Below are 26,776 nucleotides of genomic sequence, written 5' to 3'. Positions count from 1 at the left end.
AAAAATTAAATAAGATTATAAATGAAACTGAATATTCGAATACGGATCGAATAGTTGTCTATCTATATCATATCCATTTTTAATGTTAATCGGATGCTCAAATTTTTATCTATATCTGGATATATTTGAATACGAAAATGAATTCAGACAAATGTTATCCGATCCATGTTCATCCCTACATTGGAAGATACTAATCCATCAATATTTAATCTACATCATGTGGGCACTGGCGGGTCTCAAAAGGTCCATTTATACTATAAGTGGAGGTAATCTTATCATGTTTGTTGTAGGATAATTATACCTTTTTATCAAAACAACCGAATACAGGAACTGCAATTGCAATTTTCGGATGCACGCAAGTCCAATAAACAGCATGTCTAGTTGTAATTGTATCTAGAAATAGAGGCAACCGTACAAACCCTAATTTCTTCTGCACCTAAGTAGGGCTGCATATGTAAAAGTGACAATTTTCCATGTTTACGTGCGGTAGTTGACAAGTGTCTCTTAATTTCCTATTTTCACTGATTTGGAATATTGATCTGGAGACGACTGTAACTATGTTCGAAGTTTATTTTTGTGTCTATGTGCAATATCGAATTATGGTAGAGAAATTATTTGCTACTACTATTGCATTCTACATTGTTAAATTATAGGCTACTGATATTATGGACGGTGAAATTATGTCATCCAACGGATCAAATTGTGACCTACATCTTTTACGTTTGCTCATTGATATACGCTTATTAGATTCATTGGAGTTAATAATCTTAATGATGACATAATTAATATTTGTCACATTTATGTAACCATGGGATCTTGATTTTTGGTTTGTTCATCCTCTCTCTAGATGCATTCCATGGCCAGTTGTGAATATCAGGTGTGCAGCATTCTGTTTGCTAATTTCGTTCCTACATCCCTTGTTCGGCATCTGATGAGATTACATCATCGTCTTTATATTTTTTTTCTTTAAAGAAAAGAAAATAAATGAATGAATCATCCATCCAAGTAGTTTGTGATATAATATTAGGAAAACTAAAGCATGATCATTAGTCAAGAGATGGCGATTGATCAAATCAATAATTAGCCGAAATGTAGGGAATAATTGTCCTAATAACCAAAAAAAAGTGCTACATATACTTTTGAAAAAAAAGGGGACCATTTTGGGGATAGATTAAAGACAAGGAAGGACTCACATACCAAAATCCCATAATATTCTTATACCAATATTAATATTTATAGTAGTATTAATACGATTGCATTACAAAATATAATAATATAATATTATATAATATTATATTATAGTATAATAATATTAATGATTTTTTTTTGGTGTACAATATTAATGTTATTTAGTATTGATCTTATAGTTGGTAATAATGCTCTAGGATCATGCTCCAGCAAAACACCGCTAAAGGCCCCTGTCGTCAGAATTCTCAGCCCGCGGGGCAAACGTGGCTCCTCGCCTGTTGCTTCTCGCTACCTTTCCTGCTGCACTTTTTCAAGAGGAAGTCCAGAATGTGAGAGATTGTTTCTCAGGGCTCAAACAAAAGGAACACATCCTCCCAACCAGAGTTTATAAACACCAACGAAATTTCCATTATACTTCAAGGGGAACAAAAACGTCTTTTCTACTTTCAACACTGTCGCCACATTATTTGGTGATGTACAAAAAAATAGATGCTATCCGCGATCACCATAAGTCATATAGTATGACATTGAAAAGAAAATCATCTAAACGCAAACTCAAAATGAGATCTTTATGAAGACAATAACATGAAGGGCTAGAATATACAGAACAAAAGCAGACCTTAGAAGCATGAACTTCTGCTGGCTTTCTACTCTACCTGTGGTGTGAAAAGGTCTCCGGTGGGCCTCGATGGTATAGTCTGCAGAAGTTCCTGATCTTGCAAAGCCTCTCGCAAACCGGTTCCTTGTAGCATTCACATCGAAGCTTCCACTGCCAAGTTTTCTCCGCAATCCATCCAATCTCTCCAATTTCTTTTCTCTGTCCCGTATCTCACCAACCAGGCCTTCTGCTTGTGCCTATAAAATAAAAGGGATGTACAAGTGAGCAAGAAAATTTGATAATACTACACAGTTGTGGCTAGAAAGAGAGTCACTGACTTGCTTTGCAGTCAATTGTTCAAGCAGGCTATGAAGCTGCTTCTCCAATAGTTTCTCCCTTTGAGCTGGATATAAAAGAATAATGTATATGTAATATATTGGTTTATACCAGCAGAACTAATATAAGTAAAAGCATGCATACAATTGTAGGCATTCATATATTGGGCTACAGGACAAGGGGATGCCGATATGAATAAGCAAATTATTTGCCAGAATCAATATCGCAATGCCTATGTCTGATAGGTATAAAGTTTGAGAGCAAGCAGTGGATTTCATATTAGCATCACTAATGTGAACATTACCATATCCCTCAAGCCTTACCCCAAGCAACATGGTATTGGCTTTAAACTCCTTGGACGAACATGTCCCCTAGTGGTTACAGTGCAAGTTTTTTCCTATCAAATTTTCACTACTGCCATCCATGTTATCCTGGGTGTTTCCCTTCTCTCTCTCTCTGACTCAAATCTTAGCCACTCTACTGAAAAAGCCTCCTCGGATCTTCATTGAATATGCGCAAACCATCTCTAACAGTTCTCCATCTCTTTGTCCTCAATTGGTGTAACTATTGCACCAGATTTTACCTTGTTGTTCATCACCATATTCTTCCTAATATTACCATACGTCTGCCACCTTCTTTCATCTACATTTCTTTTATCTTCTCTTGGTAAGACTGCAAGCCTTTATCAAGTGTGCGTGGATTTTCTGAACCATATAAAATCATAGGCCTTGCTACTGTATCCGGTGGTTCTCAAAAGCATGTATCAATCATATAACATTCTAGAAACACCTCTCTTCATCTGCCCAGATGTAATTGATACATCCTCATTCTCAAGAAGATCAAGGGGTAGAAATTCAAAATTGTAGTGTTAAGCAGATATCTTGACAAGGAGGTCCAAATTTGCATGACAAAGTGACATGTACAAATTAGAGTTAAATAAAATATAATGCAAATGGACAAAGCGTGGCAAGTATGTACCTGTGTGCACCTTGAAATTTTGAAATTCATCAGATTTTACATGCAGTTCTAACTTGTGTATGTGAAAAAACTAAGACCAAATATTGAGAGCCATCCCACAAGATTTGTAAGTTCACTCACCAGGTTCTAAACTCATGTCTGTTGCTTAAAACACAGCCTTGAATGCAAGCAAACATGAAACACTGAAGGTTGTCTGCTGAACTTAACCATAATATCAGATAGATGTGTCTTTGGTGTATAACTAGAGAAGAGAGAGAAAGCATTCACATTTGGGTCGATAATCATTACCCAAAAGAACTCAGTCTCTTTCACTTACATAAATGATCGGAAATTCCCACAAGAAGTTTCAGAATTAAACCTTGAGAATGCAGAGCGAGCATTTAGACGGTGATAGCTAAAAGTTAAGAAAATAATTTAAATTATTAAAGAAGCTGCAAAAAAATTTCAAAGCACAGATCATCCAACATTCCACCATTATGCCTATCTAATTTATAAAGTATTCTTAACTTTTATCATTCAGCATAAATATAAACATAAGCGTACTCATTAAATATGTCCTTTTTTGTAACAGAAATAAAGTTCAAAATTGGAATCAGTAAAGAAAGAAATAATAAACTTGTATTCAGTGATAGATAATCCATGTCAAATAAGAAGCAGAAGTCTGCCACCACATTTGTTGTGAGTAAGGCTGAGCATTGCGCTGCTTCGAATCAGCTCATCATATGAAAGGGTACTCGAACTTGAGCCCAACTTAACGACAGATTTTCAAGCTTGGCTTCTTCGTTAACTGAAGGAGCTTGTTATTGACCGAGCAAGAGCTTCTATTTTGCAAGCCCAAAGTGTTCAGGATCTGCTTATTTATGAGCCAAGCTCTAAATGCAGTTTGAGCTTGGCTTGTTTCCTAATAGAATGAGCTCAACAGAGGTTGTTTTTGAGCCAAGAGCAAGCTGTTCATGAACAGCTTGGTTCATTATTCACCCTGCCACATGCTTGTGGGCCTTACAGCCATGTCTGGAGTCACTGATGAATTTCACAAATGCTTGTGGTCTCATTCACCCTCTCATAGGAGAAAGAAAATGATATCATAATTTAGTCTACACTTGAAAGATTGCATTCGAAACTTGATATAGGAATCACAAACTCCAATCCTTCTCTCAACTTCAACCCTCCTGCCCTAATTAGACTATATATGTCCCATCATTTTGCACAATCAATCCCTGATAACAAAAAGATCATACGGAGATTTCTTTGGCTATCAATTTTGGCGGGACCTCATTCTCATTTATATTAACACTAAGCATATCATTTTCAGAAATTGCTTATCTCAGGACAGTAGCTTTTAAAACTCACAGATTTCTTTAGACATAACTCAGTTCCTTGACCCAACCATATTATGTATTTGGTACTCTATTTAATGCTTCCAAGTCAATTAAATCCATCTATTTTCAGCTCTAATTTCTTGTTTGTCTAATAAAGAAAACAGCCTCCTTCATGATTGTCCTTCCATAATGTGATTGATAGTGAACTATCTGAATGCCGTTTTCTACATGGTGTATATGGTGCTCTTATTAGACTAAACTACCAGAGCAGCATGTAGGCAACCCACAAAGCATCAAAAAGAAATCTTTGATGTAAACTGATGATTCAAAGTACCTGGTGAAGGCTGCTTGATTGACTCTTGTTGAACTAGTGACCACTCATTCTCCAATCTCTGGACCCTTTCTTCCATTAAATTCTGACAGTAAAGATGAAGAGTAACAGTGTCATCCAAAATGCCAGTTGACGTTATTAATTGATATGAAGAATGGAACAGACCAACTCTCTTTTCTTTTCCTCTAATTCTTCTAATTTGACACTGTCTGATGATCCCTTCTCCAAATGTAAATTTTCTGTACTATTGGAATCAGCAGTTAATGCTTCAGGTTGATCGATTTCCTTTGCCGCAAGTGCCCTTTCCAGCTCAGCCTTTAAATCCTTCTCGATTAGGTCCATTTCCTGCAACCAAACATCTTTAGCAATAATATTTGCAAGTGAAAAATAAAAATTGCCTATCAAAGAAAATTAATGTGAAAATAAAACAAAATGAAAAAAAAAACAACCATTTGATAGTCAGTTGAGAAACTTTTAAATTCTTGTAGGTGACGAGCATTTGTTGAGTTATGCTCATTGAATTCTCAGGAAAGGATAAACTTGAAGGAACATGGGCATATCAGAAAGGCAAAAGGAAAAGCACTGCATGAAGGAATTTATATTTAGCGAAATTTTAAAATTACAGTCGAAAAAATTGATATGAACTTAAAACCTCCAGAAGTCAACACCGCTAATGCAGGAAGAAATAAAGAGAAATGGCTTGGAAGTGATAACTTCTGACCCTCAGTTTACTCTGAAGTAGGTCAGCCTCATGCAACTTCTCCTGAATTTTCTTCTGGCAGTTTGATATAGCCTTTTCATATGCAGCATTTTCTTCTTGCAGAGTGGCAGCTCTTAATTGTGCCTACGGAAAATCTCAATGTTAGATTAGGTACATAAAACAAGAAGGTATGGGGGAAAAAAGAAACAAAAGAAGCCAGCAGCTTCACGACAAGTTCTAGGCAACCGGTCCGGATGCAAACTATAGCAACAAAAACGAACACGCAACGCAGAATAAGAAGCCGTAATCAAAATGAATGAAGCCTGAATAAATGCAAAAGATTGATATGGCAGAACAATTGCTGATTTTATTTCCCGCATAATATTCAGTTTGGTCTTTCCTTTTCACTTAAAGAATAATCTTTTCGAAGCGTTCTTGAGAATTCTTTGAATAACATAATTTTATCAACTAATCACTCACACACACAGAGAGGGAGAGAGAGATCTGATGTTGTCCGATCCAATGGCCCAAAACCCTAATAAAGAAATTTAATGAAAGAAAGGCGTACATAGATTTCACGCGATCCATACAAATGCAACAGAGTATACACGAAATTGAAAAGGGGGGATGGAATTAAATGGAATTTTGTATGGTATATAAATTGATTTGGGGAATGGACGGAGGAGGGATCAGACATACCTGTTCTCGGGTGGCGGAGTGGGAGTTGAGTTGGAGGGCGAGGGCGGCGTTGGAGGCGAGGGTGTGGGCGTGGAGATGGGGGAGGCGCTGGGAGATGTGTGCGGGAGGTATCCGGAGCCGTAGATCCTGGATCGAGCGCCTCAGGGAGGCCGCCTTCTGGTCCAGCTCCAGCGCGTACTGCTGCTGCTCCGGCGTGAAGACCACAGGCAGCCGCTCCTCCTCCTCCTCCTCCCCGCCCTGCCCGCTCCCTCCCACCACGTCCGCCGCCCACGCCAACAGACCCGCCATCTCTCTCCCTTCCTCGTGATGCAGGAAGGAAGATGCAAGGCAGGGTTACTTGGCTTTGTTTCAGGGCAAACTCACCCAAACTAGAGTCAGACTCAAAATTTTTCATGTTCTTTTTCTGTCTCTCCAATTTAACTCGAATCAGTCCACACGTTTTCACACGACTTGACCTATGTTTGGATTAGAATTTGTAGGGTTGGGTTAGGGTTCAGGTGAGACAAGTTTATTTGGTGAGCTAGAGTCAAATTGGGTTAAGGTTGTAAACTCAATCAGCTGCATGAAGAAAGCTATGCTCCATGTAGGGGAGGTCTCTTCAGCAGCCGCTTTGTTATCTTCTGGGATGGCCAGAAATATTTGGAGTACTCTTTCCGTTGTTTCAGCGTCCAGATTCGTCCTTATTTCTTAGGTATCTCCACTCCTTGGTTATCTTAAAGTGAACTTTGACGGTAGTGTATCGGTGGACGGGACGGTGGAAGGTGTGGGTTTTGTGATCAGAGACCATTCCGGCAGGTTGGCGGCGGCCGGCGGGCGCCGTACGCCAGAACTCACGGTTGTGGGATAGAGTTGTAGACAACTTGGAAGAGTATATCCTATGTGAGGCGGGTACTTGGTGCCAAGCGGGTGTGCCTCAAGAAGGATTCTTCCATAGTGATCGACTAGATATGGGGAGCGAATATGTATGGTGATGGCCACCCTCTCATTTGTGAGACTCGTAGATTGGTTCTGGAGATGGATGCATTTCGGGTAGCACATGTGTTTCGGAAGGCGAACATGGCAGCAGACCGAGTCGCCACCTTCGTCGTGCGGCACACCGAGAAGTTTCTATGGACATTCGCGGATGACATTCCCTCTTCTTTATACTCTTTATTCCCTTTTGATTTGGCAGGATGTACGCATATTAGAGCAATATGAATTGCCATTTTTATCAAAAAAAAAAGAAAAAAAAAATCGAGCATACTTACAACAATAGTGCAGCTAATTGGATGACATCCTTCGTAACCAATCATAGCGGATTAGTGCTAATGAAAGACATTGGTATTGCTATCCTAGAGATTACAACATATTGGCGTCCGATGCTAGAGGATGTGTATACTCAAAAGCCTCATAAAACTGATGCCCTAACTAATAAAAAATAAATAAAAAACTGATGACAATATTAATAATATCACTTCACTTAACAGGCAATATTAGACTGACTAATCTTTCAGGAAACTAAAGTCCGACGAGATACAACAAGAAGCATTCAGGCAAATGCTAAAAGGAAACAGAAAAAGTTCTGCGACGGGTACCGAGGACTCAGATCTTGCTGCAATTTACTTTTATTTCGAGAATGAAGCTTCTGCATTGACTTGCACGTCGATTACAATGACTTAAAATTACAATCATGCATGCACACAAAACAATAATGAAAGGCATTGTTATAGAGTCAATAAAACTAATCTCTAAACAATAAGTCTATCTGATCCTCATCTTTCGCCCTGAGGAGAGTCTCCCACCCTCCATCTTCAACATATGGAGCAAGAAATCATTCCAGGCGTCGACCGGCCCCGGCAAACACCAATGGACGCAGTCGTTGTACAACGTAACATTGGCATTTGGCAGATGGCCATAGCGACCGGGGTGCCCATCCGGTCTCAGGAACATCACTTCAGTAGTATCCAACAGCCTAAACTTGAGACCCTTCTCTCTGCCCTCCCTCTCAGCTGCTTTGAACTCCTCCACTTGCGTCAAATAGAGCTCAAGATTCATCCCCTCCAGCCTCGTCTCGTTGCTTCCGAAGGGCCTCTTCCGGACGCAGTCCCCTCCCTTGTCCCACTCACCGTTCTCAAAGTGGGCCGGAGCAAAAGTTCTCAGGAACGTCATGCCTTTATATCCTTCCAGATTCAGCAAGGCTTGGAACGTAGTTCTGAAGGCCTTCCGATAGCCATAATACATGGTGAGGTCGGTGATGTTCTCAGTTTTGCAGTAGAAGCACCCCACAAGGTGGTCTTTCTCGTAGTACATGGTGGGCCGGAAGAACCAGTGTCCGGCGGACACGATAACGTAGTCGAACTCCTCGATCTTGGTCGTCCAATTGGCATCGGGTTCGTCTAAGTTGAGGTTGTAGAGGCCACTTAGTCTTGGGCCGCTGGGATCAGCATCTTCAGACTTCACGAGATATGGCGACCAGATGTTGGCTAGGGTGAAGTTGTGGGTGGGGTAGAAATAGCGCCTGGACTTGTCGTCCGATGTTGCAGGTGAGACATCTACTAAGTATGTTACCTGAAAATAGTGGATGAAAGAGGAAGTGCAAGGGAAAGTTACAATCTTTCACATTAATTCATGTAATTGATTCTTTTTCTTTTTTTTTTTTGTTACAGTTAGTTGGATATCCTTAAATATACCATGGTCGATCCTGTAGGTTACAATATTCTTGTATTTTTTTATTAAAAAAATTATGAGGAAATTTTCAAGAATAATTTCAACTCCTGCATCTGGAAGCATGTATATGTGCCGGTATATTATTGGCGATTTACACGAAGCTTAAGCAAATTCTTTCAGCCCAGCCTTTTGAAATAGACCATTTGAATAATTTGGGTACAAATGGATGGCATTAGTTGAACCTCTACGAGCTGAGCTGATTTGGATACGCGGTGTGGAAAGTGTTGCATGCTTAAGCTAATAATAATTAAGTGGTACCATGGTTAGGAAAAAGTCTTAATTTTTGTGACAATTAATTGTTTATGTTTAGACCTGGTTGACTATTGTGCGCTCTAGCCTAAGTGTCTTGGATGTGGGCCGAGTCAGCTTTGAGTTTAGGTTTTGAAATATGGTTCGTTCGTTTTGGTGAGTCGAGTAAGGTAAGGTTCGGTTCGGTCATATTTGGACCAAATCTAGATTTTAGACATCAAAACCATTTTATTTTTTCTTTTTTCGTTTTCTTGCTAGAGATTGAACCACATTCGTGACTGAACTTGGTCTCTGATTGAACTTAAATCTTACTGTTTTGGACCCAAATTTGCTAGATTTTGATTTGAGCTTTTGTTCTTCATTTGCACGTGGGTCAGGTCCAAATCAAGTTAAGTACTGGTCTGAATCACGTCTACTTAGATCAAATTCCACCCTAATTAGGACTATCATTTAAAATGTTGAGTACCGGTGCATATCGATCGCAATATTTTTAAACATCGTTATCATGGCTAACAAATTGCTAATGGCATGCACCTGGAGAATCTTTCATCAAAAATGACATACACCTAGAGAATTAGGTGATTCTAAATCGAAACCTCCTCTCAACAAGAGAGAGGTGCATTCCTTGGACTAAAGCCATGCTCGATTGTCACAATTATATGAGGCTGCTAGCTTTCCCCAATCTTGCATTATCATGTTTGTTAAAATGTCCGATTCAAGCGATCCCTACTACAAAATGACATATACGAGCCGATGTTTTGGAAATTCCAATGGCTAGTTCACTAGGGCTCCACATGAAAGAAATCTATGGGAATGGAATTGGACATTGTGAAAGGGGCCACCAAGCCACCCAACTCCATTAGGTGTGAATTAACCTATATTTTGATCCATGATTCTTTAAAGGGACCACCAAATTTGGTGACACACACTATCATATTTGATGTGATTAGTTACGATTGTAGCGCATGCACGTTAGGTAAGGAAATGGTTGGATAAGGATATTAGAGAGCTCTCCCATTAGTAGTGGCATGCAAGGCCGCTATTATTGTTATATAATTAAAAGATAGTTGGAATGTCTACTACACAATTAGACGAAAGCCAAGGCTGGATGTCCAAATTTCTATATATTTGTATTGTAATATGAAAACTCAACTCAACCTACCAAATGCCCTAAAGTTTAACAAATGTAATCCAAGAGACATGTCCAAAACCGACGTGACTGCAGCTGGTCCAAGACAATGCACTACTTGCATCTTTCAATAGATAAGGAGAATTTCTTTATTCAAGCTTTTCTTTTTTTTTTCCTTAAAAACAAAAAACAAATACTAGATACCATATGATAAACCATTTAAATCATTAACAATATGACCTCTTGAGATATATATATTTATATGGAAACAAGATTTATTTGGTTTAAACACTCACAAACTATTGTGAATTATGCTTTAGAAAGGTTATTCATTGCATGAACATTTAATGTAGGTAAGCAATAAGATTGTGGTATATGCGATATGAAAATTCGTTTGGATATTTCCGGTTTGGATAATGATGACAATGGCGCATTGATTATACTGTGAATGTTTAGTCATGCCATCCATATTATATATATGAATCATGAATGGATAAAAATTCAGTTGGACATGTAAATTTTTATCTTGATCAGTGATGAAACATAAGGAAACTCCACAGCCATGCTTGGATCGATTTCGAACCTGGCAAAGCCTTTGAGATTCTTTGTTGCTACATGATCGATCATATTCGATGGAAGAATTGCTAAAATAAAAATCATTTTATTCAATTTTGTCTTGTAAGGGGAGAGGCCGAGGAAGAGCAAGAAAGAATAATACCGGAAGAACTATCAATTTGAATAACTTAGACCAAGTACCAGAAAAATAATATTACCAAAATTTAACCTAGAACATTGGATAATGTTGCATGGTTTTTTATGTGAGGTTTATGTGCTACTTAAACATTTCTCTAATGAAGTGTATGAAAAGATTATGGACAAACTTGCCTTCACATTAGCCCTAGTACAGCGTTGCATGAACGAATTATTGATCATTTAAAAAATGTTACATTTAGTACTTGACAAATAATTAAACCTAAATGGATGTGAAAGAAAAAATTGAATGGGAAAAAGAAAATTGGAGTTGCGTATGTGGGAGTGGTTTACCTTAGATAAAAGACACACCAAAGACTGCATCTGGTTTCTTCCAACTGAGTCCCCAACAAAGGCCAAGGACTTTCCTCTAACAAGCTCTAGAAATTGAGCCGGGTTGAAGATGGGTAGCTCACAATCATTAGGTTTCCATCGCCACTTCATGAAGTCGGTGTCAGGCCTTCCATACTTTATACAGTTCTGGTGGTCATGGATCGCCCAACACGTCGCATTCGTATAGTATGGTGCTTTAGGATTCGGAACCCATTCCCCTTTAAAGATATCGCAACTCTTAGCTAGTCCTACGCTCCTTATTGGATCATCCATGTCTCCATGAGAAGAAGGAGAAGGGGGTGGAGAGGCAGAATTCTTCCATGGAAATGATGAGCCTAATAAAGGGAAGAAATAGAGGGGAGAGATGGTGAGGAGGACTAGTGTCAGTGTTAGGCAAAGAACTATTTTTGGGGTGTTTTCAGGGTTTGTTTTCCTCCAAGAGGGAAACTCTGATGCATAGGTCTTCATTGGATTGGAATAGGATGATGAGAAGAAGCCGTGCATGAAATGGAAAAGGAAGAAGCTTGTACAATTCCGCAAGCTAGTGTTTGGACTTTATAGAAGATTTTGATAGTCCATCTTACAAATAACACCCTATCATTTAAAAAATTTCTTCTCACGTTCCTGTGATATTTGTTACCAATATCAGATCGTGCAATTATTACATAAAAAGAGATAAAATTTTGCGAAAGGCCTTCCCTGAATGCCCATTCCAAAAAGGAGGACATTCCTGTACGGAGTTAAAATTTCTTTTTTGTTTGGTGGGAAATTAAAATTTAGTGGTAAAAACTAAGGACTATACTGAGAAAGCAGATGCTGCTAAGAAAGAATTAGCGATGACTCATAAGAGGTGGGGTTCACCATGTCCTTCCTCTCCCTTCATGTAACGCATATAAATTTAATATGAGACCCACTTCCTAAACACTGTAAATGGGGTCTTCATCAAGTTTGCCATATTAGTTTGTTTGGAAGTTTCTAAAAGGGATCCTCAACTACCGTGCATTATTTGGAAGCTCCAAATGATGTGTAGCCTATATTCTTTGTTGGATATATAAGAGAATAACTTTATCAATCACTCATGGAGTAGGCATTCCGATTCTGCACCAAACATCGATAGTTTAATCAAAGACAACGTATTTTATGATTACGTTTGTTGCAGATAGAATCTGTGGATTGTATCAGCAAATATTTAAGTAATGTCCCACTCATGGTAGCTTTGGTGTCCAATTTGCTATCCTATGGAAAAAAGCTAGCCGGAAGATATTATTTGGATTTTTTGATCCTGTATAAATATCTAAAATTTATCCAGTACATAGCTAATGTAAGGCTAAATATATAATCATAAGCACCATGATCGGCCCGTGGTCAGCCTCGATAGGCTCGTTTTTTATTGTCCTTTAGTCCACATATACTATGGGTTGAATTCGCTCTGATATCATTTGTCGCAATCTAGGACCTCACCTAAAAAATATAGCCGGAAGGTATATTTGGATTTCTTGTCTACCTAGTGTATAACTGATATGGGACTAAATATATGCCTGCACACAAGCAAAGATGTAGATCAAGCCAATATAAGATGTGCATTTAACGCCACACTGTTACATTGCATTACGTGACTGCCATGTTTGGACTTCGGAGCCTGTATGAGGCGTGCAGCCAATCACATGCATGCTAGTCCATGAGCGTGTACCCTTGCAACCATGGGCTTTTCTACACATTAGATAACAAAATGAATTAAGTCATAATTAATTACCTAGTTCAAAGGAATAATTATGATAGATCGAATGATTTATATAAAGATAAATAGCCATTCCGTGAGCAAGAAAGACCGAAAAACAGGTGGCACTTGGTTGCATCAATGTGTGACATCTCATAATACAATACCTAACATCGTCATCTGATATGTCTTGCCCACCTAAATTGGTCCCCCGAGCATCGGAAAGTATTAAGTATCGAGATTGGATGAAATTTGGCCTAACAAGGTTCATAAGCAAGAACTTTTGGATTTGCTTACCTTTCCTAATTGAATATCAGATCGACGCTGACATTTAATTTTGATGACTATGTTGACCTAAATTTGGATTAGTTTGCTAACCAATGAAATGAAGATGTACTTCATCTAAATAATACCGTTAACTATGATGTTGCTTTTATTCTTTTAAATAATCTACATATCAAACCTTAAGGATAGCCCTATCACCAATCAATTAATGGGAAAATCTGCGTGGAATTGCTGCAATTGTTCAATTTGTAAAATTGTATCTTAAGCTTCACTGCCCAATCTAGTGCAAGGTCAATTGTCTGGGAATTATAGTCCAAAACGATTTGATGGGGACGCATAACTTGCTCCCAACCTCATATTAACTCCACATTAATTGGTTTTTTTCTTTGTGTGTGTGTGTGTGTGCAGTTTTTCCTCGAAAGAATGACCCTTCCAATTCATAGACTCTGAAATGAAATGCAAAATCTAATTAATGTATTTCAAGACTTGCGATGCTGCCTATAAGATTTAATTAAGCACATACAATGAAAAAATATATAGCTGCCCAAAGTTTATGAACATGATGAAAGGTCCAGACAATAGTGTAAGGCAAGAAATGACAAAAAGAGCTCAACATTTATTTTGAAAAAAATTTGCAATGCCAGGATTGAGAGTAGTCAGTATGACTCACATAACATAAGAATTGAGAATTGTGTGACTTAAAGAATCAATGCAATGCACATCCGAATAAGTTTTTCGCAGGCAACAAATGCATCTTAGAATTTAAAGTGAACATAATGCCCAGCATTAAACTTAAGCATAAGAGAATTTTAAAATTTACTTTCTCCTTCAGATTTTATAAATTTGCCACTTAACCATTTGCTCATTTTATTATACTAGTTGTATTTATCCATTAAACCTTAAGGTTTTGCAACTTGGAGTTTGCGTTACACTTTATTTGGATTTCTGAACCTCTAAAATATCTGAGGTGGCAGTTCTATGGTGACATCTTACCCACCATAATTTTGGTTACTGTCCATCTAGATCTCCTAGTCATACTCCCAAACCATGCCGACAGGCATGCAGCCAAAGGGCCATCATGGAGTCTCCAAAATGCAGGATGAAGAGGAAGGGAAGGAATCAAAATAAATCCTCAGGTATAGAGAATAAATTATATGGTTGGTTTGTTGATATCATTTGGTTGGTGTACCATGCTCATCATCCTCTTCACCAACCCAAAGAAAAGCTCAGTATTTGTCTTAGTGCAGGATATGGACCAGACCAGCTCCATTTACTGTAATGAGTTCTTTCCATGGGTAAAGTCCTATTTGCAAGGCATGGACCAGCCGAATTCCTGGGCCCCTCTCTAGTGTGCTTCCATGTACCAAGATGTCGTTGCCTCCTGAATTGTGAGAGGCTCTTGTGCTTATCCAGGAGTTCAAGGTGGCATCACCAACTGCCTCATTTTGGATTTAGAAGGGATTTTGATTGGATGGAATTCTCGTCATTTCTCTATCAGAACTTCTATCCCAAAAAAGGATTCTCTCTTACAGTGGACTTGTGCTGCAAAGTTCTGAAGAGAAGCCTAATTGTTTTAGCTGTCTATGGGACAGACGAAAAGAGCACGGAGGGATTTGTTTTTTCAATAATTGAAACAATTCAGGGCCTCATCCAGAATACTAGCTAGATGGTATTATTTGAATTTTTTGATTCTATATAAGTATCTAAGATTTATGCAGCGAATAACTGATGTGAGACTAAACACACGTCTGCACGGATCCTTGCATGAATCCCAAACAGATTTTTTCAAAGGCAGATCAATTATCAAAATTTTTTAAAGTGTCAAGCCAGACTTTAAAAAGGCTTTTGGTAGGATAAATTGAAATTCTTCAGCCTCTGCAGCCCTGGTGGTGAATTGTGCGCCAAGTAAATGGATTAAATATTGGCGAGGCCTTGGACAGGGAGATCCGCTATTGGCAGCATTATTTATTCTGGCTACAGATGTTCTCCCCAAACTCCTCAAGCAGGCTAGATCACTAGGATCTATTGAAGGCATTGGTAGCAGCAATGTCTTCTCTAACATCAGAAGCCCCTTCTTTGTAGATGATGCTCTTCTCTTCTGTGCAGGCAAAGCTGAGTCACTGGTGGTGGCCAAAGCTATCCGCCTTGTGTTTTGTTTTTTTTTTTGGTACAACGGCGGCTCACACCCTACAGGTGTGAATGCGGCCTACAAAGTCGGATGGCAAATTATCTGTGGCTGTGTCCAATATGGGGCATGAGTAGAATTTATCAATCATTTGCTCATCAAATGCCCCATTGCACGAAATCTCTGGAACTGCATCAAAATGCAATTGAATTTGAGTGGTTGGTTGGCCATCAAATTTGCATAGCCTTCGGGCTGATTAGAGGTAGAGAAAATTCCAAATTTTAGTGATAAAGACGGGAGATCAGCTATGCACGGCCCAGCGTCAGGAGATTTGGGGAGAAAGGAATGCAAGAATTTTGTGGACTTCCTCCATTTATTCAATTCTCCAAAGAGTGCTGCATAGCTCACACTATTGGGAACATTTGTGCTCTTAAGAATATGAAAGACAGTGATGAAAAGTTGCGGAGCTCACTAGGGTTTTTGGTGCATCACCATCTTAGCTAAATTGTGATTCTGCATTCTGATTTGCACAATATTTTATTCAAAATTTGCCATCTCGATTCTGGTGCCGTCGGTATAGTATGGTATAATTTTTTTTTTGATATACCGAGTATCGGTACGCCATCCATACTGGATAACGGTATCAAATTGGTATGATACAGTATGCCCTGTGCCTCTCGATTCAAACCAGTACGACGTACCTTGATTATACTAGTAGTTTCTTCCGCTCTATTTTCTTCTCTATGCCACTCATGTGCTCCTCTTTGTACATTCCTCTAATGTCTTGTACATTAGCCTCTGTTTTAAATAAATAGGGAGAAGCTTCCTACTTCCTCCAACTTTCATTAAAAAAAAAAGGTGAAAAATCGAACTTTAATATCATATTTATGTTAGTGGTCCAAACTAATTAAATCAACTTACCATCCTTATGCGCATAATTAGATGGGTCTAGTTTTGTGCCTCATGCCTGGCTTAGCTCAGTAGTCATTCCTAGATTTCATCAACTATGGGGTTGGGGCTAGGATTACCACTTATACATGTGACTCCATAGGAAGCAAGCAAGAATTAACCCAAAAGCTGCTATTAAGCAGCCAAGTTTCTTTAGGAAAATAAAGGTTGCAATTAAGCCAGTAAAGGTATTTCTTTCCAAGAGTAACCCTTTACTGAGAGTCATCAACAGAACTTCCCTCTGTAGACAGACACAGGACTGTTAATTGCTATCGTAGCTCCACTAATAATTCACCTCAGTTTAAAGGGGAAGGGAAAAAAGTTGACATCAGTGACTGGAGGGGTTTATGCACCATTAGTACTTAATATCAGAAAATGGAGGGTTTATCCATGAAGATTGGTATATCATGAAAAGCATATGATAAATCCTGCAATGTAAGAGAGAGAGAGAGAGAGAGAGAGAGAGAGAGAGAGAGAGAGTCTCCTTCGTAGTCACTGGATGCAAAACAATTTTAACCACAAAAACCGAAGGTGTTTAGGTGACAAACTCTGTTCTCGTATCAGTTCTCATGCTTTCCAAACCTAAAGATTTAGTACCTTTCTTGCTGTTCTAAACACAGAATCACAGTTATGGGGAAAAAAGTATGATATCCTTTGCGTGAATGGGAAAAAATACACAAAGCTTCATTAGAGAATTGACACAAAAAGGCTACATAATTTTGCAATTTAGGGCACTTCACCTGCACTATGTGAGCGAGTGGTAAGCAGTACACTGCCAATAGGAAAACCCACAATTATTCCAATATTAATATCTCAGATTACTGCCCATGATAGTATATGATACTCTCAATCACAATATAGTGTCAACTGATTGTTTAACTAGGGTCAGTAGCAGAAATTTGGCACAAATTCCATGCGATCCAAACTTCAATCTGAATTAATGTAACAAATAACTTGACTCCGGTTATATATCGGATTTTGGTAGTAGGTTTGAGTTGTGACTTGCGAGCGATGAGCATGTGGTTTATGTTATTTTAATAATTATGTTAGTTATTTTTCTTGAACTGCTCTCTAGTAGCCTAGAATCATGTATTTTGTGTTGTTTGAGTAGCAGTCACTTTAATTTGACCAAATTATATGGGCTTTATTCTAACCAAATCCTGATGGTTGCTTTAACCATTTATGCTGACCAAAACGTAATGATGCAATAATGAATTGAGAAACTGCACCAAAATACACAGCTATACACAGTACCAAACCGGCAAAAAAAAGGACATGCCATTGCATGATAAAAAAACACCACCTAGTTAACCTCTCATACAAATCCTAAAGTGATAAGCATTAGTTCACTCACAAGCCACCAAAATGGTTTCAATTTTTGCTTTATAGGCTAAAATACTGGTGCATGAAAGCAATTTGGAAGCCAATCAAGTTTCAATCTTCTCTACTATCATCTTAGTCACAATTTTGCGAAAGTGGGGTTTACCAAGCATGCAATTGACATGATATAAAGTCATAGAGTGATCTTGCAGCCTGAAAAGTATGTACTATCATCAAGAGGAATCTGAGTTTCTTAGTTCTGTATAAGTATCTAAGAACTATCCGGTGAATAACCGATATAGGGCTAAATATATGTCCATTAGTGTAGTGATAATTTAATTTGTGCAAAAGTATTGTAATATTGGCGCAGAATGGTTGACTTCAATCGTGATATTAAAAGTAGTCCTAAGAAATAGATGATGTTAGGAGGCACTCCATTAGGTTAGCTTTTAGTTTTGGCATATAAATGAATGAGAAGTATTATGGCAACCCATTGCAGTCACAGATTCACAGATACGTTGCGGTCTAAAGTGGTGTCATCAAATTCATGATAGATTAATAAATCTTGGTTTGGCAAATGCTTTCCCATAAATAGAATTTGTTGTGTAGAAATCTAGCACAGAAGCTAATTTAGACTCACTAACCAGACGAAACGTGATGGACTTCCATCACTCGTGGACGGCAGATCATGCGCTCGCATAGAAATGTCTATACGAGTATCTGCACCACCGTCCACCGGGGATCAGGTGGTGAGTGCACGGTGCGTTCTGGCGGTGACCACATCCACCGCCAGAGATCGAGTCGCGAAAAATCCCCCAAACCCTATGCGCTCCCCCTCCCTTGCTCATTCTACCATCGACTGCTCGAAGGCCGGACGAATCCAAACCCAAACCCTCGCGAGAGATAAGAACCTGTAAATCTTCCCTTTTTTGCTTCCATTTCGTTCTCCTGGTGATCGTTCTTATACCGGCGAACCCCAAGGGTTATTGTTCCTTCGTTTGGATTTTAATCTGTTGTGGCTTTTTCTGTTGTGAAAATTTCGTTTTCTTTTTTATTTATTGATTTCATTTTTGGCCTCTTTTATAAGAAACATGGAGAATAATGCATAGGTTTTGGATTTAGAGTAGAATCGGTGGTCTTTTTTCCTGTTTTAAAGAGAACCAATTGTTCCTCATCGTCTCTGGTCTTCGTATTTGGTTCATTGTTGAGGGTTTTTATTTTTATTGAGAAAAAGCGAGATGCAATGATTTGGGGTTGTAAGGACGATGGTGGAGGAAACCAATGTTTTCCAGTTTTCTACGGAGCTGATTGGATGAGACATCTAAGGAACGCCCAATTATTGGAAAAGTTTTCTGATAGCATATATTTAGAATGATTGGTGTGCAAGGATTAAAATTTAATCCCAAGTGAAGATAGATGGAATAAGGTTAATTGGTCATAATAAACATCAAAATGCTTTCGTTTTTAAACGCTTCTGATCACCTGGACGCGACAAACAATATGATTTAAAGTAGGATTTAGAGAGCAATGAGAAGAGTAGCAGATATGCTCCAAATAGGCGTAGGGATCACTCCCGTTTATTTTAATTGCAACTATGGTGGGAAGGTTATGTTAGATTAAGTGAATGGGAAGAAGAAGTCTAAAGAAAAGGATGAAAAATGTCACTAAACTGTGGGAAAAGAGTCTTGTGGGTTGTGGTGCACCTGATCCTTGCATCTGTGTCCTCTCAAAGTAGGATGTTGTGAGAGCTTCACTCTTGGATAAATAAGAGGAGAGAAAGGAGGTAAAGAAGGAGAAGGGTGAAGGAGAGGGTTAAAAAGGAGAGAGGGAAAGAGGAGGAGAGGTTTAAAAAAGATAGAGGGAAAGAGGAGAGGAGAGGAGGGGTGCAGTCATGGTTATGGAAAACTGAGGTTTCGGTCATCTCGGTGGGTGGCCAAGTCCAAAATGAACGGAGATCTTGGCTTACCTTGACAAAGTGAAACTAGAAAAAACATGGAACTAAATGAGATATTTTTGATATTAGAGCTAACATTTTAATACCATTACACCAAATTCAAGATTAGCTTCTATGTTTGTCCATTTATTTTGAAATTAGTTAGTTAGAAAACTTATTTAAGGAAGCAAAAAGGTGATTGGACATATTAGTTGATATGTTTGTCTCGTATTGAGCGATGCCTCAGAATTTTTAGGTTCATATTTGCCAAGATATTATGTACTGATATTTCATATATGGCTGTATATCATATTGGGGTTGGGGGATGCACTTGATACCAATACAAAGTCAAGACCTTGGCCGAGTTGAAAACCATGGGTACAATTGAAGATGAGGGAAAAAGAATGAAAGAGACTCTGTATAGAACTAAGTTGCTGGCTACCCAACCATGTTTTAGGTTGTATCAGAGTGCATGCACAGTAAAGTTAACTTGTTGGATGGGAGAATCTTGGCGGCTGACTTGTCCTTCCTCAAGTATTCTTAATCTCAATATTTGTTTCTGGGATTCTAGTTGACGAGAGAGAAAACTTGAGTCAATCGTAAGAAACTTTTTGCATGAAATAAGTATAAACAGAGGGAACACAGTCCATTTGTTGAACCTAGTTAAGGTTCTTTAATCCACAGACATCACAGTTCTGGTGAGCATTGGGTATCACAGAATGTGAATTCTGGTGGCTGGCTTCTTATGGCCACTAAATATAAAGTGGAAATTGGAAGTTGCATCCAGTATTTTGGAGCAATATGTTTGTAGTTTTCTCCTGTGCAAGATTTCTGCCTCTCTCTGTGTACGCGCGCGTGCGCGCGCTACTCATGCGAAACAAGATGGGATTGCTAAATTACTTTGAGAGGTAGAGCACTCGGTGGTGGTCTGGTGTACTGTGTTTCTTATGTCGCAGATGTGTAAATGAGGGGATTTGAATGAAAGAGTCCTTGATGATTTTTTTAATTCAAAAAACTAAAGATGGATGATGCAATAGGCAAACGGGGTTAAATATTGTCCATAACATGGTAACGACATTCTTCAAATTATTGAAAAATCTGAATTTATTCTCAGTATACAAATTACTTGAGAATTGCCCAGTTGTTCACAAGTTTTATGATTTGCCAATGAATCGTTCATGAATCACTAATAATTCAAGAAAAATATATGGACCATGCATAAATGTTGCTATTCTCTGATGCCAGTGCTGTTAATTTTGGCTTTTTTACTGTTTTTGCCTCTTCCATGCTGGTTCTATATTAATAAACATATAAATTATTCTATAATCTTATATTCTTGATTTCTGTTGATTTACTTTGAAACTTCTGCTGTCTAGATCCTTTCCAAACTTTTGCTGAATTTTCTGATTTTTTCTTAAATGCTAAACTTGCAACTGTGATCCTTAGATTTATAGTTACTGGACGAGTTTAATTTCAGGTTTTCAGTGTGCATTCCTCCTTTACTTACTGGCATTTGTGTCTTTTGGAGGCTCTTAAGACTTATGTTCCATGACTTATGGTGGGTTATTACATTGAATTTGGGATCTAGTTCATCATCCATTCCTCATTTCATGTTTTACTTCCAGATTTATTCTTTGCTTTGTTCAAGGTGGTATGGGTGTTTCCAAAGATTTTGATGATTGATGCTGATCTTTTATCGATCAAGTTATTTGTCTCATTTTCTATTTCAACATTTATTATAGTTTATATAAATAGATGCTTGTGGTTTGGTGAATGTCTTATTTTTACTGGCTTTTTGATCCACAAGATCATAGTGCATATCAAATCGAAAAACAAACACAGTATTGTTTTTTTTTTTGGGGGGGGGGGGGTGGTTGTTAAAACGATTGCCTCCTACCAATTATCTTAATTGTTTTGTATTTACTTCTTCCCTTTCCAAGTGATTTCTGTCTTTGTTTAACTTTCCTTTTCATATTTAGGAAAAAAAATTTCAAGGCTAATAAAGTAAAATTTCCCTTTCTTTTCTCTTTTGTTATCTCCTTTTGCTTTCCATTTACCTGCATTTCTTACTTCTTTTACATATTTAGATGTGTTCATCTGCAATAATAATTAGAGGCATTCCTTGTAAGTGGCAGCATGCTTTGGTTCTTTGTGGCTGTGGCCTGGGATGATTTTGCCCTCTAAAACTTGTAATATTATTTAGAAGACTCTTGATAAAGGAATTGTCTAATGCATCCTTTCCAGGAGAAGAGGCAAGCTTAATTATCTTGGCTTGCTTGGTGGTACTTGGAAGAAATTAGTGGTATCCTTGCTGAGTATCTTTTTTTTTATGCTAAAAGATGCGGAAAATGGTCCGTGAAACTTGCTCCCTCGTTAATGACTCCATGAATGTAGATTGGTGAATTTTTGCAAGGAAGATAAATTGTTCCCTGGATATAAGCCATAGTGAGTTCCAGGAGTAAATATCTAGTAACAACAAGCAGCAAACCTAATCCACTTATCTCTTTGTATTGTTTGGCTGTTGTTATGTCTAAAATATGCTGCTTGAGCTTGAGACTGCAATAAATTCCACTTTGGAATTTTGCTCCTTTATATGCTATATTTTTTGTGTTTTGCCAGTCATCTGAATGTTGGATTGTGCTATGAGTGGGATGATGACAAAAGATATACTAAGCCCACCATTGTCTGCTGCATTATGTTGAGCTCTGTCAGTTGATAACATTTCATCTTTTTCCTGTGTCTTTGGGGCACATTTTGACATTTCTTCTTTTCTGTATTATGTAAATTTGTTAATCTAATGATATCTCCCAGGCTGACAATTTTCTGTTATTTCATCATTTGCAGATAGGATTCTGTCGACTGTGATGGCAAGCAAAGGCCGTCAACCACCTCATTTACGGCGGCCTCTTCCTGTCCCTGGCATGCTACACCCTGAGCCATTTGGTCCAGGCATCCGCCCCCCGCCTGGTGCCTTTCCTTTTGATGTGTTGCCTCCAGAAATTTTGGAGCAGAAGCTTGCTCATCAACATGTGGAGATGCAAAGGCTTGCAACAGAGAACCAAAGGCTTGCAGCAACACATTCCACTCTGAGGCAACAACTAGCTTCTGCCCAACAAGATCTGCAGAGATTGCAGACCCGTAGTGGTGTTGTCAATGCCGAGCAAGAGCAACACTTGAGAGTCCTCAAAGACAAGATAGCAAAGATGGAAGCTGACTTGAAAGCCTCTGAGCCTGTTAAAGTGGAGTTGCAACAGGCTCGTGCAGAAGCCCATAGCTTGATGGCAGCGAGAGAGGAACTCATTTCAAAAGTCCAACAGCTGACTCAGGATATGCAGAGGAGCTATGGTGATCTTCAGCAAATCCCTGCACTGATGTCTGAACTGGATGCTCTCAGACAAGAATATCAACATTGCAGGTCAAAATCTCTGTTCTAAGGTTTATTTTTTAGCAAGGTTGCTTTTTTTTTTGAGTGAAATCATGTTTAAGATCAATTTTCCTGCTTTTCCATTTCAGAGCTACATATGATTATGAAAGGAAACTGCGTATCGACCACTATGAGTCTCTTCAGGTAATGGAGAGGAACTACATTTCCATGGTTAAGGAGGTGGAGAAATTGCGTGCTGAATTGACGAATGCTACTAACCTTGATAGAAGTGGTGCTGGTGCTTTAGGTATGCATGAACACATAATTGGCTGCCGGCCTTTCTGCATGCAGTCACTTTTTAACTTATAGTGACTAGTGGATATTAAGGTTTTCATATGGCTCTTGTAATATGTTGCAGGGGGCCCATTTGGTACCAATGCTGCACACAGGGAAAATGATTCATCTGGGCATCATTCTGGTGGACAAATTGCTTTTGAGGAAGGTTACAGAGTTCCGCAGGTGGGCATCATCTTCACTTTGTTTTGGTAAAGTTTGTCCAATTACTGTTTAATACTTGACTCAGATAATTTTCATCTGCATGTCCCACATTTCAAGATCATTTGCCTGACAATGTAATGTATTCTAATGTACTGACTTATTTAACTGTCCTATCTGTTTTCAAGTCACTTATTAACGAAGTGCTTGTGTACTAATGCACACAGAGTCTTTCTTGCTTCAGGCAACCAATATTCATTGATTCTGACAACATAAAGCAGTAGGCATTTTTGTACCCAAAAAAAAACAGTAGGCATTTAGTTTCTGCCATTAATAAGATTCTGACGAGGCACTGCTTTAGAAAATTTTAATTGATAAGGTGCTACCTCAAAATTTTGAGAAGCTTTCGAGCAGGCAGCATATGCTGAATAAATGGGCATTGCTAATTTTTCCTTTGCTCATAGAGGATAAGAAAAGGGGTTATCTGTAACTTTCATTTTAATGGTACCATTTTGTTTTTAGTTGCAGTCTTTGCTTAAAAACAGTATTTCATTTGGCTTCAAGTATAACTTTTGTCATTTCAGTTCTTAATTAATTATCAATAGACCAAATAGAGAGAACAAGAATTATTGATTCATACTATTTTTATATCTCTTGTGCATAATCTAAGGCGCCCTGTTCTTACTGAAATGCAGGGACGTGGGCCTTCAGGTGGTGCAGCTCCATATGGTGGAGGTCCAGCTGGACCTGCTTCTGCCCAGGTTGGATATGATGCACCCAGGGGCCCCGCATATGATGCCCCAAGAAATGCAAGTTATGATGCATCCAGGGTTGCCGGCTATGATGCTTCCAGAGGCAGCAGCTATGAGGCACCCAGAGGTGCTAGCTATGAGGCACCCAGAGGTGCTGGCTATGAGGCTCCTATAAGATCTGGATATGATGCTCCTCGAGGAGCAGGGGTGCCTCAGGCAGCAGTTACTGCCGGCAGCAATGCTGCACCCTATGGATCTACACAGGCACCACCCACCTATGGGTCAGCTCAGATGCCATCACCCTATGGATCGACGCAGCCTCCAAGCTATGTATCAGGGCAGACTCCAACTCGAGCAGGAGGCAGTTATGAAGCACCTCGTGGTGGGAGCGCAGTACGAAGATAAGCTTGAATTCATCCTGCCAAAGCATTTTCTGTTTTTTTTAACTATGGAGATTTCCAGGTGATAGTTCTCTCACGATAAAACATCACCGGCTTCAAGGATTCTACCCTGCTGACTTGATGGAAGCTCTCATTGTTGTTCGTAGAATTAGTGAATTACAGCAGGTGGTGAATACTTTTGTGGACAGGAATGCGCAAGCTGTTTTGTGATCAGCTGGGAATTTCTTATGAGTTATGATCTTTCCATTTGCTTACTAAATTTCAAATGTTTCTCCTTTCTTCTATTTTTTCCCACTCTTTATGCTTCTCTGAAATATTATGGGTTGCTGGCATGGATATTTTTGTTGTTTTATGGCCTCTGGCTTAACATGCATAAAAAAAACACGCCTTGCACCTTGATGTCTCTTCACCGAATGTTCGAGGACTTGCCATATCAAACTGTATCAGCTAGTTTGCACCTTTTTTTTTCCTTCAATCATGGGAGTTGTGCTGTGCGTGGCTTCATTGCTGAAGAACTTTTTAGCTGTCTGTTCAATGCCTCTTGTGAAGTGTCTCATAGCAGCACTGAATGGGCTGAAGAGTAGCATTGCGCCAAAGCGTTTTGTCTGTTTTGTCTGTTTTCGATGGATTGAGGTCCGCTTTGTTTCAGATGACTGGAAGCTGAGCATGGAATCATGGATCATGGTCACTGCAAAGTTTCATTGTTCGGTAACTGACAGTTAGCTTCCATGGAAGGGTATTAGCTTCTGTGTTAAACTGTGTGCTCGATTCAACAAAACATCTACAACCTGATAAAAATTATTGGATATTATGGCTTACTTGAGGTCAATATTTAAGACAGGAACTAATGTGGGACCTCTTCAATTTTTTATTAAGCAAAATTCCTGTGTATGTATATAGAATCATTTGTATTCACTCCAAAGGCACAGATGTTTAAGCAAACTCACCATGAGTAGGTATCACATATTACTTTGTCAAGACTTGCATGGTACATTATATTTGGTGTTTGGAAGCCCGGTCATGGAATATAGGGATACTGCCCTGTCCCACAGCTCCCCACCAATGCTATGGACACTGAAATTTTCATGGTTCATAGATTGACGGCAATCCTGGGAATTTGGACCGATGCTGCATGCTTCATTTATCCTTAGAGTTCCAAAAGAGAGTTTCTTGCTTATTTCAGTAAGGCTCGTTTGGTTCGCAGAAAAAGAAGGGGGAAAGTGTGGTCAACGAGAAAGTAATGAGATGTCTCTTGTTTGGTTGGAGTTTTCAAAGGAGAGAGACGGAAAAGTTGTATTTCTATAGGAATATGATTCCTACATTTCATGGGAAAGTCTTTCCCATGAGAAACATGGGAAAGTTACTTTCCCATGAGGCCGAAATCACTCAATTTTTACTTTTTTCCAAAAAGGCCCTTCAGCATTAAAAAAGCATTAAAGAGGCATTAAAAATTTAATTTTTATTAAGGGCATAATAGAAATTATACATAACTTTTCTAGGAAAGTGGATGGCCAACCAAATATAAGCATTTTAGAAATTTGTCACTTTCTCATGGTCAACCAAACATGCCAAAAGTACTTTTCTAGGCATTCTTTTTCTAAAAATTTGTTTTTCAGGAATCATATTACTATAAGGAAAAATACTTTCCGCGAACCAAACGAGCCATAAGTGTTGATACCTAGCACGGTTTGCTGAGATGTCCCGTCAGAGGACACTTCATTTGAATTTATTCAACTCCATGAAATTTCAAGTGTAAAAACACAAATGTTGAAGCATCAGATGCTTGTACATCTACTAAAAGCAGCCATGCAATAAATGGTAGATGAACTGATGGGAAAGGATGGAGGCAAGCTAGCATAAGAGTCGAAGTATGAAGAAAATTGGATGTAGATTGTAGTCACCAAGGGGCATCATCACAAGCTAAGCCAAAATAGTGCTCAAGATTGCATGATCATGAAGCTCAAGCATGAAGTTGAAAAGCTAGTAGCATTTAAGACCTCCAGAAGTCGAGATGGCACAAAACCACATTAAAGAGGCCAAGAAAGCATTTCAAGAATCGAGCAAAAGCTCAGATCTCTTCACATCGAAACAAGAACTTTTCATCTACAAAAGAAAGCCCA

General features: G+C 38.7%; 3 protein-coding genes across 6 annotated transcripts; 1 reads left to right on the top strand and 2 right to left on the bottom strand.

The window, feature by feature from the left end:
- Positions 1-1,351: 1,351 nt before the first annotated feature.
- On the bottom strand, positions 1,352-6,526 carry LOC103702414 (golgin family A protein). Of its 4 annotated transcripts, none has more exons than XM_088707635.2 (7): positions 6,150-6,526; positions 5,472-5,594; positions 4,916-5,095; positions 4,754-4,835; positions 2,125-2,189; positions 1,845-2,043; positions 1,352-1,488 (listed from the first exon to the last, which is right to left on the bottom strand). In XM_088707635.2, the coding sequence occupies exons 1-7, from the start codon at positions 6,435-6,437 to the stop codon at positions 1,409-1,411; spliced, it is 1,017 nt and encodes a 338-aa protein (XP_088563761.2). In that variant the 5' UTR covers positions 6,438-6,526; the 3' UTR covers positions 1,352-1,408. The 4 variants fall into 4 exon arrangements, with proteins under 4 accessions (XP_088563761.2, XP_088563762.2, XP_088563763.2 ...); XM_088707636.2 differs by having other exon boundaries at positions 1,359-1,485; XM_088707637.2 differs by having other exon boundaries at positions 1,379-1,493.
- Positions 6,527-7,737: 1,211 nt separating this feature from the next.
- Positions 7,738-11,841, bottom strand: LOC103702447 (protein trichome birefringence-like 19). The gene is made up of 2 exons (XM_008784885.5): positions 11,278-11,841; positions 7,738-8,696 (listed from the first exon to the last, which is right to left on the bottom strand). Exons 1-2 carry the CDS (start codon positions 11,818-11,820, stop codon positions 7,890-7,892), a joined length of 1,350 nt encoding a protein of 449 aa, XP_008783107.5. The 5' UTR covers positions 11,821-11,841; the 3' UTR covers positions 7,738-7,889.
- A 6,488-nt stretch (positions 11,842-18,329) lies between these two features.
- On the top strand, positions 18,330-25,065 carry LOC103702413 (protein FLX-like 2). Its single transcript, XM_008784851.5, has 5 exons — positions 18,330-18,624; positions 22,489-23,059; positions 23,158-23,315; positions 23,427-23,527; positions 24,199-25,065. Exons 2-5 carry the CDS (start codon positions 22,509-22,511, stop codon positions 24,658-24,660), a joined length of 1,272 nt encoding a protein of 423 aa, XP_008783073.3. The 5' UTR covers positions 18,330-18,624; positions 22,489-22,508; the 3' UTR covers positions 24,661-25,065.
- The last annotated feature ends 1,711 nt before the right edge of the window (positions 25,066-26,776 follow it).

Source organism: Phoenix dactylifera, chromosome 11 (assembly GCF_051530095.1).
Source record: "Phoenix dactylifera cultivar Ajwa chromosome 11, Ajwa_hap1_PhDact_Kaust_v1.1, whole genome shotgun sequence".
Lineage (NCBI taxonomy): Eukaryota > Viridiplantae > Streptophyta > Magnoliopsida > Arecales > Arecaceae > Phoenix > Phoenix dactylifera.
Note: the sequence above shows the minus strand (reverse complement) of the source record. Positions and strands in the feature narration are given on the sequence as shown.

Bases quoted from the DNA above. Each gene is read 5' to 3' on its own strand.
- LOC103702447 (XM_008784885.5), bottom strand. From the start codon at position 11,820: ATGCACGGCTTCTTCTCATCATCCTATTCCAATCCAATGAAGACCTAT. The intron at 8,697-11,277 runs GTAAACCACTCC...CACTATTTTCAG, and splicing joins TGGTGTGTCTTTTATCTAAG to GTAACATACTTAGTAGATGT.
- LOC103702414 (XM_008784853.5), bottom strand. From the start codon at position 6,437: ATGGCGGGTCTGTTGGCGTGGGCGGCGGACGTGGTGGGAGGGAGCGGG. The intron at 5,595-6,149 runs GTATGTCTGATC...GATTTTCCGTAG, and splicing joins ACTCCGCCACCCGAGAACAG to GCACAATTAAGAGCTGCCAC. The intron at 2,044-2,124 runs GTCAGTGACTCT...TTTATTTTATAG, and splicing joins AACAATTGACTGCAAAGCAA to GCACAAGCAGAAGGCCTGGT.
- LOC103702413 (XM_008784851.5), top strand. From the start codon at position 22,509: ATGGCAAGCAAAGGCCGTCAACCACCTCATTTACGGCGGCCTCTTCCT. The intron at 23,060-23,157 runs GTCAAAATCTCT...TTTCCATTTCAG, and splicing joins CAAGAATATCAACATTGCAG to AGCTACATATGATTATGAAA. The intron at 23,528-24,198 runs GTGGGCATCATC...ACTGAAATGCAG, and splicing joins AAGGTTACAGAGTTCCGCAG to GGACGTGGGCCTTCAGGTGG.